The 12,021-nt window shown below is 42.4% G+C and overlaps 1 protein-coding gene across 3 annotated transcripts; it reads right to left on the bottom strand.

Moving 5' to 3' along the window:
• Positions 1-305: 305 nt before the first annotated feature.
• Positions 306-4,838, bottom strand: LOC133921945 (ankyrin repeat protein SKIP35-like). 3 transcript variants are annotated; one of them, XM_062367062.1, is made up of 4 exons: positions 4,678-4,838; positions 3,727-4,416; positions 3,200-3,635; positions 306-1,521 (listed from the first exon to the last, which is right to left on the bottom strand). In XM_062367062.1, exons 2-4 carry the CDS (start codon positions 4,275-4,277, stop codon positions 730-732), a joined length of 1,779 nt encoding a protein of 592 aa, XP_062223046.1. In that variant the 5' UTR covers positions 4,278-4,416; positions 4,678-4,838; the 3' UTR covers positions 306-729. The 3 variants fall into 3 exon arrangements, with proteins under 3 accessions (XP_062223046.1, XP_062223048.1, XP_062223047.1); XM_062367064.1 differs by having other exon boundaries at positions 3,727-4,326; positions 4,678-4,811; XM_062367063.1 differs by having other exon boundaries at positions 3,727-4,352; positions 4,678-4,810.
• Positions 4,839-12,021: the final 7,183 nt, after the last annotated feature.

The raw sequence follows: 12,021 nt of genomic DNA, 5'->3' as shown, positions 1-12,021 counted from the left end.
TCGGTTGTCACAATATTGATTTAGTTTGCACATTGTGAACTACACATATTTTTATTTCTTTTAAACATGCTCTTTGTGCTTATGCAAAGTAGTACCCAATGTTGTGAAAAGCGACCGAAACTTTGCCACGTAAGCACCCATATTCCCCATGCATGGTAGGTAGCCCTTTTCTAGTTGCATCCAATACAATTGCAGAGAAAAGATGCAGTTCTGGAAAAAGTCTTGTGCAAACTTCTGCAACTCCTAGAGATGCTAATCCAAACTCTAGAACTCCAAGAAATTTGCCCACTTAACATTCTCAAGTATTATACCAAATTGCAGACATATTTCTTTCTCATGTGGCCAATATGATGCTCAAATAAGCTGAGCATAACAGCAACATGAGCCTCTGGGATGGCAACCATGGATAGGTGCATAAACACGACAGGTCTCATAGGCAATCGAGAAACAAAACTTCTGTTCTTTCAGAAAACCCCAAAAAAACAAAGAAAACAAAAACAAAACTTCCTCTGTACTACAGGATCATGCAGGCTGTGACGCACTGTCAACAATACCAAGAGCCCCCAAGAGCTCGAACAAAACATTACTACTTCCACTCCACTGGAAGTTGCCTTGGCATCTGCACACTGCTTCGTGCATTCTTACAACGAACCTGCATGTATATTGCCGAGGCAGTGCCTTCCATGCAGAGTCCATAGTATATGATGCTTATTTACAATTGGAAACATCTCAAGATCCAATCAAGAATGACGGCAGGTGGCGCTCCAAAGCCAGCACAAGATCCTTTCCCTGGCTCTCCATGCTGGCCAGCTCACCGAGCCGATTAACCGCCTCCACCAGCTCCCCCCTCAGCCTTTGTGGCAGCAGCTGTCCACCTGCGCTCAGGCATGCCCGGTACAGTGGCAAGTAGGCGATGCCGAGCAACATCTGCACTGGGAGGTCCTGTAGGCAGATTGGGGATGCCCCTCTCCTGAGAACCCTTGTGATGTTCACGAAATGCGCTTCACCAGCATTCACCCCTTCAGCAAATGCCATCTTGGACCAATGCTCTTTTAGAAAGGCAACTAGGTCTGGGGGCATACCAATGGTGTCCCCGGTTGCCATGCTGTCCGCTGCTTCGTATGTGGCAGCAGCGTCTCTTAGAAAGTTGGATTTCAGAAGGAAGGCTACACCGTCAAGCGGCTTGCTACCCTGGCCCCTTGCAGCTTTGAGAATCTGTTGGCTAAGAGCTTCAAGAACGTTCTGGGGGATCTGTGCAAGCAAGAATGAGGCAACCACAAAATGGCCACTAGAAGCAGAGGTTGTGAGGGCAAGGCACATCTCAATGTCAGAAACACCTCGACTGACAAACCAGTGGATAACCTGCAAGCACCCACGCTCAGCAGCTTTTATCAGAGGACCAATGAAAGAGCCAGCGTTCCCTTCATCAACTAAGCATTCCATTGTGTCGAACTTGCAGTAATGAGAAGCATACACTAGAGCAAGTTCAGTATCCACAGCCAAGCTATTCTGATGAGCAATCTGCATAAAGGTGCAAAAGTTACAGTTGTCAATCAATTGTCATTCTGTACTTCCTAAGATTTTTCCTTTCAAAGATGTATGTATGGGAGCCAATATGATTGCACGGCATTATTTTAGGATAATAATGGATACTACAGCTGACAAAGAGATAGTGATTTCCATCCCATTGCACATAGTAAGGAAACAAAATCAAAGCAGGAAGAATAACCTGCGCATTACAGATTATCCTCATGAGCCATGCCCAGAAGAGCAACAGCTTCCAGCAATTGCTTTCATCTTTTTGGCAAAACTTGGTAAATGCATGTGCATTGCAATGGGCAAGACTCATAATACTACAATGCTGCAATAATGTGTTCTGGCAAATGACCACAATTTTTGTAATGGCCATTGGCGAATTAATGATTTGGGGTGTGTTTCATCTAATGCCAAACTTCTGCATGTCCTAAAGCCAATTTTACCCCCTTTTCTTTGCTATCAACATTCTAGATAATCAAACAGAAAAAGTGATTATGTCTGATGACCACTCTGGCATATTGTCACATCAATGTTATTAGAAACATATTTAAATAGGGGGGAAATGTGCATGCTTTTTTAGCATAGAATTTTATAATTATCAAGGTTGGCAATAATAATTGTAAATTTCTTAGGCCATACTTGAATAATTCACAAAAGCTACAAACTGCAAGCTCAAAGCAAATCAACATTTTTGTTGAACAGTCCAACATTTCACTTTTAAGTACTTTAAGGATATGCTCTAGAGTCTGGATAAATAGAAGCCCAAATACTCAAGAGGAAGACAATAACAAAGCAATGAGGAAAAACAGTTATATTATCATGATATAATAAGACCACTTCTAAATTGTAAAGAACAGCAAAGGCTAAATATTGACTTTTCTGTGGACTGGGGATAGACAGCAACATCATACTTGGAACAGAGTGATCCAACAATTTGAAATTATCCTGTGTTTGCTTTGTAGGATCCCACCTAGCCCACAAAAACTAACCACAGGGCATACAGAATTTTGGCCATCAATTTGGTTGCCCTATCTTGGTTACATTTTGGCAAGTAAATGAACTAGCATTGGAACTGTTTTGGTTGCAAACCAGAATTATGCTACAAGCCAAACATGTCAGATTTGATCAACAAATCCAAAAGTTTGCAGTGCCAGCTGTAGGAATGTGGTGTTACAATAGAGTTTTTTCAATAGAATAGTGATTTCTATACAATAGTAAAAATCAGTGTCATCCTAGACTAAGTATTTTTCTATACAGATCATCACTGCCAGGTGGTGTCTGTGCAGAAAAAAAGAGTGTTTGCAACAAGCATCAAATGAGCCTACCAGATGAGTAGGAATATCATCATGAACTGCAAGTTGAATTGATGTGTTATAGTTATGGCTTACAAACAAAAGGTAGACACTATCTGAAATTTTATGCCCATTTACAACATTGCATCTGATTGGATATTATACCACCATTTGCCTCTGTAGTTAGTACTTAGTAGGACAAAAACGAAAATAAGAAAAATACTCTAGTACATTAGGTCTAATATTTGGGTCCCAACTCGCACAATCATTAGCTTCTAGAGCAGAAAATGAAAATGCCATTGACATGTTCATTTAGCATTATATGAAATAGTTCACTGTATGTCAAAATCAATGAGAACAATTGAAATTACCTTCAGCAGAATGCGTACAAGCTCAGTACTTCCAAAGCGTGCAGCTTCAAGAAAACACTGATTTACATTGTCAGCACCTCCTTCCACCAGCAATGATAAAAGGCCCTTGATAGAGACTGCTGAACTCCCGGAAGACCATCCAGGTTCAAATAAACTTGAGAAGAGTGTAAGCGGAAAGCAGGCAGCATCAAATGCCTCAGTGAAAATCTTGCCACTGAGATTGTCGCCAGCTATGTCTAAGAAGGCTCTAAATGCTGATAAATGAAGTTGTACCTCTTGGAGAGTGTTGTAGTTCCATCTGTACCTTTGTGTCTCTTCAGAACAGTGATGCATATTAATACACTGCAAAGCCCATTCCATAAACTTCTGCACTTTGACACCTGCCTCGATTTTTAGATGGTCGGCACCAGGACAATCTCGAAGACGGTCATGTAATCTAAATTTCGAAACCACAAGAAATAACATCATCGATATTATATTAAGCAGACCATTCAGAAAAAAACATTTATGTGTAAGCTGAGAGTCACCTCTCAGCAACGATTTCCTTGCTATCACCCACAATGAGTGCCTTGCTTTGGCAGGCTGCAACACAAGATGCAAGCAGCGATGTCCTGAGGATCGCTCTTGCAAAATCCTTTGCCCCTGACGCCACAATCTTTGATATCAGACGGTTGAGCCCCTCAAGATCCTGCTTTGTCCGCAAGAACCATATGGCATCAAGAGCGACTGACAGCCCGTAATCCAGCATCGACTGCTGGTCTGCTAGAGCAACGAGGCTCTCAGCAAGGCCCCACTGCCGCGAGAACAGCACGAGCTGCAGCGAATGCCCAAAGTCAACCCAACCATGCTCGTCTATCCCCCGGCTTTGCACACACCCATCTGATTCCTGTGTTTCAACATCGCCGTGGACATGGCTGACGCTACACCCTTGATCATTCTTGGGCGCTAGGGGTCCTTCCCTTGCAAACACCACCCCGCTCGCCTGTCCAATGTCGTCAGCTTCTACCTCCACGAACGGCGAGTTCTTCAAAGACATCGCCATCGCCGCGGTGGCTGGCGGCTTGCCGTGCTCTACCATTTGATGCAAGAAAGATCCAGACTTTGCAATCCAATCACCATTCTATGTCCTACAAAGATAATTCCGTAACTCCCCCTGATAATAGAAAAGCAACGAACCCTAATCAACAAATATTCTTTGCGACCAAAACAGCGCCGATCTGCAAGGTTCAATGGTACTCCACAAATTAGCCAACCCTTAATCGCGAGCAAGGATTTGAGGGGAATAAAGAGATCGGATCTATATGTTTCTTGGCAACAACAGAACCCTACAAACTACTAAATAGAGTTCAGGCAAGAAATAGAAAAAAGTTTTTTGGAAGAAGAAAAGATGGGGATTTCCAGCCAGGAGGCCAAGAGAGTTTACGGTGAAGATGTATAGGACTACGGATCAGCAACTTTTGGGGGCAGCGGGATCAAACCTGGAAAGATCAGAAGCCCATCCGAGGAGCATGGGAGGAACACATGAAGGAGAAGGGGAATGAAACCTGGAAGCAAAAGGCGGAAGGAGATAGGGACAGATCCTTTGGTTTTTGAGCGATGGTCTAAGTGCGAACTTTTCTCATTTATTTACGGAAAAACTAAATAGATCTGTCCATTTAGTCTCCCTTAAACTTAGGATGTATTTGGTTTATAAAATATCTGAGTACATTTAGTCAGAGGGCAGTTTAAATAGAATAATTAGTCTGTGAGAATATTTCTCTAGGATGTTAATGAGTTAATCTTGTGAAACTTCCGAACAAGCACATCCATTCTCATCTCGCTAAACAAATGAAAAATATATTTGTTTCATCCATTCAATTAAACAGAAAATTAAATCATCTTATAAAACAGAAATAGTCTTACATATCTAACCTTACCCTCTAACTAAACATCAATAGATTAAATATGGTGCAGATGGAGCAAACTCACGCCCTACCCACCCCAATACCTCGTTACCCTATCCATGTCCAAAATAGATGGCGGAAAAAATTAGGCAAAAATTTAAAAATAAACAACAAATATCATCGTATTTGTTAAAATAGATAATATATCGGTGTATTTATAAATTTAGCACCTGCATTCGACACCTTAAACACCAAAAAATCGATTTTGGTATCTAAGGCACTGAAAACTCTTGTATTCGGCATCTCAGGTACCCAAAAATACAATGTTTATCGTATTCGGCATCACTATAGGTAGGTCTCCGTGGGTCTTGAGTTCGGCAAGACGACTTTTCTTGATTCTTTTTTGTTTTGGTGCGCTCTTCCTTTTTTTTAATAGAAAGAAGGGTTCAGTGTTTTCATATGTCGAATACAGGCTGGCCCTGCTTCGCTTCTCACGTCGCGTCTTATCGTGTGTCATTTTGGGGCTGAATAAAATACAATAGCACAACTTTGTTTCACTAGGATACATACGAATAAATAAAGAAATTAACTTGGTGATTGAATATGTGTCATTTCGTATCATCTTTCTGCATAGAATGTAATACGTAATGGTGATAGTAGGGCTAAATAGAGTCCAATAGCATAATTTAGTTTTTATCAGGGCATGAGCGGATAAATAAAGAAAAAAATTGGATAAGTGGATGTTTGTAAATTTATTTCAATGTAATTTTATCGACATGTTATTATTCATTTAATGTATTTATATAGATAACTTTTTAGGGAAGTAATGTTGGGAGGATACAAAATCTAATTTATCGAATAATAATAGTTGTGAAGTACGATTATTATATAACCCGGTATAGATGTTACATATGCTGATAAACATTATATGCGATATGGGATTTTTCATCGTTGCGTGAATAGGCCCTAACCATAAAAAGATGATGATAACAAATATTGGTATGTATGGTATGCCTAAATACCAACTTAATAATGTGTCGCTGCTAAACCAAACATGTCTTAGGCAATGAAAATAGACCGGGTTACAATAGATACTCTCTATTGAGTGCACCTAGGATATTTGTCCTTTCGCAAGGTATCGGGGCCCTCCACTTTAGCGCGACGGGCCCTCTCTCGCTTCCTTTTCCTCTCTGCTTCGCATGCCTCAGCCGCGGTGTGCTTCTTGGCTGTCTTTCTCATATGCTCCTCCTGGTATTGCTTGTACTCCCGGCGTTCGTATGCTTCCCTCCTCCACCCCATGCTCATGTCAACCCACCACTTCAGGTGCGTATTTTGCTCCTGTCTAGCTATTATATAAAGTCACAGATAGGTGGAGGAGACTGGACAAATGAAACAAGAGGGTAGATTAGTAAGACAATGCATGAAATCTTTTGAAAAGTGCTACATTAGTGATATACGTCTCTATACCAGTGGGTACTCGTACGGCCAATATCGAGGCTTGTCGTACTGGTAGATGGCACATATGAAGAAATGTATGCCATAGGTGTAAGAGATGTTATAGGACTCGCGAAGCCTACAAGGGTCACCATAGAGGCATATTGGTGGTTTGACCCCTTGGGGGATAAAAATTCCCTAATATTTCTTAGGTGGGCTTGGTGGAGCTGATGAAGATATTGTAGTTGAGAGAGATGAGGAAGGAATGGTCTATCTATAGATGAAGGTGGGGTTATTTATGGTGGCTGGGGACCAGTGCATGGACTGAGTGTATGGGTTTGGCTGAGGGCTAGAGCATAGGATTCCCTATGAAAGCTAGAAACGTTGTGGTATTAATGCTTGGCAGAGATTCCCTGTGAAAGCTATTGCTTGGTGCGGTCATTTTATTTTGCAAACGTTTAGCAATAAGGTATTGTTGCCTCTGCATTGAGGTATAGAATCCTATGAAAGCATTCTCTGTGAAAGCTGTTGATTTTGAGTGGGTGTAGAAGTAACATCTATCCTTTTGATCTTAATCTAAAGTCAAAGCCTGCTTTAAGCATTCATCCTAAAGCAAACACATCCCGAGGTTGAATGGTTCATACAATCACATTGTTGATTTTAGAGTTATAATTAATGTTAATCCCCGAGGTGTTGGTGATACATTGACGTGTCTAAAGCCTGAGTTCACAAATACCTTTTATATGTTAGAAAGAATTATGCTAGGATAGTACGTTAATATTATAAACTTACCATCATGTTGATTAGACAAAATAGTTCACAAATAGTTCGTAAACAAAATAAACGGTCATGCCTGCCATTTGCATAGTTCATAGTGCATAGATGTTGAATATCTAGATCATTTCAAGATGGCGGGGAAAAGTGGCGACACAAATTAGCGGAAGAATGTCAGCTGTGTCGGTCAATACTATCAGGGTAAGATGGTTGTCATCTCTGAGGTGGTAATGGAAAGTTGTAAGGATGGATACTGGCAAATCTACTATCATTTTTAGGTCATCAATGTCCACCAGAGATGGAAGCCTCAAAGTGAGGGGTTGTTGTGGCATGAAATCGTCGTCATCGTCATATTGAGCTATCACGGTAGTAGCATGTCATGTTTCCTTGTCGGTTGTACGCCATCTCGATGTGGTGCGTGAACATCCTCTTGTAGTGAGCATTGAACCTTCTCCTATATTGTTGCTGGAACATCGAGGCATTGGGGACATGAAATCATCATCCTCATCGTCCTCGTCATTTTCTGGATGAGTAGTAGAGGGTGCCCCTGTACCCCTTAGGTTCACTAATCGTCGTTGTCTTCTACACGAACCAGCCATGACACCCCCGTCGAAGGGCATATACATCACCAAGAAGTTTGTGATGTATTTGTTGATCAAGTGTGCTTCTTCCAAAAACGTCTAACGCAAAAGAGGAGCATTCGAATCGATGAAAAAAAGATAAGTAGAGTGAGCACATAGGAAATTACGAAGATGAATGTGGGATGCATACTAGTCGGGCCTATCATTCTTTACCTCCTAGAGAAACCTAGAATAGAAGGATGGTCAGCCAATTTGCACACCTTGAGATAAGTTTGACGCTACTCGTGCAAGAGGGCCCTAATGTTGGAGTGGAGTGGTTAACAGAATAGAAGGGTCTTGCATGTAATTTGGCCACGGCTTTGATTAGGTTGCTCTCCTTGAAGGGATCATCATTCCCTTCACGCACAACCTGCAATGAGGCATTAAGTGTTATATGGATTGTTGTAGGTGTCTATGGAAAACCTGTACTCAAAGATCTCGCCATAGATTTATTGATCTTTCACTGCAACGTTATGACTCTGTACCAAAGCATGAATCCCTGACTATTTAAGAAACATTAAACAAGTATTAAATACAATAATTATTTGATAAACATTACATAAATTATGTGCCAGAATTATTTGACAAATATTACATAAATTAAAAATAATTAAATTAATAATACATAATAGGAATCACTACGACAATAAAGTCAATAATACATGTGTCATTAATAAGTACAAGTACACCAAACAACTACACTAGTGACTCAACGACCACGACGATGCACGCAATTTTCAGGAGTGTACGCGTTTGGTGGGTGTGTGGCCCTCATCCCAGCGGCCTGGACTGACCCCTACCTCTTGTTCCATTGCTCGTCATCATCATTGTCATGCCCTACAGGACCCCACTGAACGTGAATCCTGCCCAACTAACTCTGCCTTGCATGTACCATGAAGAAAGTGTGTGCATGCCCCTAGATCATGTGGCAATATGGACGCCCCTAGAACATGCTCCGACAGAGTCCGGTGTGTCGAATGCTCGCCCTGCTGGTACAACTATGAACCCTCAGATACATCAGGATATTGGGGGTACTATGCGCTGAGGAGCTCGGTGAAGCTAGTGGCCTGCATTGTAGTAGCACAGTCAAAATCATGCGTGCCACTCTAGTTAGGTGTCTGCTATGTGCAGTCAATGACGTCCTCGTGACGAATCGATACTATAGGCGGAGGTGTCATGGTAGCTTGAGGAGGTTGTGTCCACTACGGGGCCTATGAACCTAGTGTACACTGCTCGGGCGAAGGAGCATATGTGCACTCCTCGCGATGCTCTGAAGCAAAACGGGCCTCTCACGACTATGCTCGAACGGGTTCATCACGGGCATTGGACGAGCGTTTGTTGTGGGGCCACGGGACTGGTCCATGGCTGGTAGGTCATACCCCCTCTAGGGTACAACCACCTAGACTACGTATAGTCCTAGAGAGGGTTTCAATCCCTCCGGGTTGATGACCCGCTTGCTTCCTTACAAGTTTGCTCAGTCTGCGTATGCATCTCGTACACCTCTTCAGTCTGTATAAGATGAGAGTCATGTCCGTAATACATAGGTTTAACCAATAAAAATCATTATAAGTATCGCAACAATTACCACAATATGAAGAAGGCGGGCACGATCATCGAGAAAGGATCTGGGGCTTGGCTCTATAAGTACGTTAAGTAAGGTGGCATGCATGCACGGACAGGACCATGAAAGTTACTCCCAGTACATGGCGTCGTCGTATTGTCTAGTAGGAACGACGACATCCACCGCAGCTGACTCCATCCACCTTTGTAAGTGCTCAGCATTCATGAATGTCTAGTCCCGCTTGCCTCCGTCCCCCTGTGCGCTCCTCCTATACGTGACAGAAACAGTTATAATTTAGGGACTGTTTGGTAGAGCTCCCAGAGCAGCTTCCCGACTAAAATCAGGGAGAGCTCTGCCAAACAGCAGTTTTCAGCTTTTACCTTCCTGAGTGGAATCCATGGGAGTGATTCTCTGAAATAAACTAGAAGCTGGAGAGCTAAAAAAAGCAGCTTCCCCTGATTCACTTCCCGCATAGAATCACTTCCTTCATATATTTTATTTTAGAGAATCACTAGAGAATCACTTTCAGCCACATAATCACTTCCCCTAGAGAATCACCCCCTGCAGAGAATTTGGATCAAGGAGAGCTCTACCAAACAGACCCTTATTAATATGGATCACCAAAGGTACTAATGATACATACAATAACACAATTACTCGTGCGCCCAACCAGCATCTCATGGGGAAGGTACTGACACCACCTGTCGGTACCCGAACTGCCTCTATACACGCTCAGGAGAATATGCTTTCATGTTATTCATGTACAACAAGAAGCATTTGGTCATCCATAAGTCTAAGTCACACCAATAATATAATGTGATGAGCCTTCTAGTCGCAATTTCGGTCACTCGTGCCATACGCCATAGATCCCACTCCACGAGATCGACGCTAAGGACGTCCAAAGCACTGATCACTTGGGAGTAGCTACCATGGTCTTGCTGCTGACTCCATCTCAGCTTGGCATGCATCCATCGATACCCCATCATAGGCCTTATGTCATCTGTAATGCCATCAGAGATGAGGACTGGATAGTAGCTCCTGAGCACCCAAGGCCAACAAACCAGGAGGTACTTCCAGGCTGTAAGAGGTGTAGGCAACCTGTAACTGATCCCCTCTTCTTTGATCGTTGGGTTGCATCATACAATCTTCTATACATGGCAGCTAGCACAGCAGATCCCCAACTATAAGATGTCGGCTCATAAGGATGTGACGCGAGCTAACTCGCTAATCATATAATATTGGGGATGACAAAATCACCTATCGTGTTGTAAAACATGATACCTCCCAACAAGACGTACAAGTACACCTCATAGTGCTGCAAAACTGTAGCCTCGTGCGCATGCAGTGGGCATGGCCCAAACTGTGGCAGCCTATGAATCTAGGACATGGAGAAACCGACATCCTTCTTGTCATATTGCACACCAAACCTACAAGATACAGATGGTCAAGAAGCTTGAATAGCACTACAATATTTGAAGTGTGTTACATAACAAATAATTACCTATCCTCAACTTAACCCTTCCACTGCTCCTTTGCTGATTGTGAAACTACTAACGAGGCGCCCCTGATTGGCAACCCAGTCAGCATGGCTACGTCCTGCAATCTCAGGACGCCACCGGTCGACGAAACTTGTGAGCAGTGGCTCCTCAATTGGAGGGAGATGTGTCCTGCCACCACCTGTCATGGGAGCTTCGACCATCATGAGAGTGAAAGGTACTAGTCATGCCCGTGTGAGTGGCTCGTGAAATCGAGGGTCTAACTCCTTAATCGTGTGGACACTCTGGGCTCGCAACGGAAGCAACTACAAAATTTATCCAATAAATGTACTGAGTTAGTAGCAAATTATCATGGCAATTAAAAATCACATATAATCGTGGTACCTGGTGCCCTATGAAAATCATTCGTTCCCTATGATTCTTGTCGTACTGCTGCTGAAGAAGCTCGGGAAGACCACCATGAGTCATGACAATGATTTCAAGCTATATAATTCAATAAGTATGTGAATAATAAATTAGAATATATTACAAGCTTCATAGTTCAATAAGTATGTGAATAACAAATTAGAATATATTATAAGCTTCATAGTTCAATAAAAAACATCGTATATGATGCCAGTACCAAACGATATATTACAAAATAAGTAGTACAACTAATAGGTAAATACAAATTTAGAATACAAACCATGACTGCGAATAATTTCAAACAACAAACTAAAATGCAATAACTCTAATACACTACAGTTCGATAGTGGCCTGATAGTTTACTGTGAGGTCGAGCATGTCCTCCGATCATGGCCATGTTGTTTGCAAAGTTTGCACTTATGTAGGTTGTCAACAGCATCTACTTCATTCATGTCACCTTACAGCCTCGTGGCTCTAGGCCTTCCAGGATCCGTGCGTCGTGCTCGGAGTTAAGTTACCCACTTAGGCCCCTCAATCGCTTTGTAGCTGCATTCGATGTTGAAGGACCATATCTTTGAAAGTCATGTGCTCCTCAATGCATCGATCGTGAAGTACGGTGCTACGTACCATGATCCGTCATTGCTGCCCA

This window comes from Phragmites australis, chromosome 6, assembly GCF_958298935.1.
Source record: "Phragmites australis chromosome 6, lpPhrAust1.1, whole genome shotgun sequence".
In the NCBI taxonomy this organism is placed as follows: domain Eukaryota; kingdom Viridiplantae; phylum Streptophyta; class Magnoliopsida; order Poales; family Poaceae; genus Phragmites; species Phragmites australis.
The sequence above is the reverse complement of the archived record's forward strand: the minus strand, read 5'-3'. Positions and strand labels throughout refer to the sequence as shown.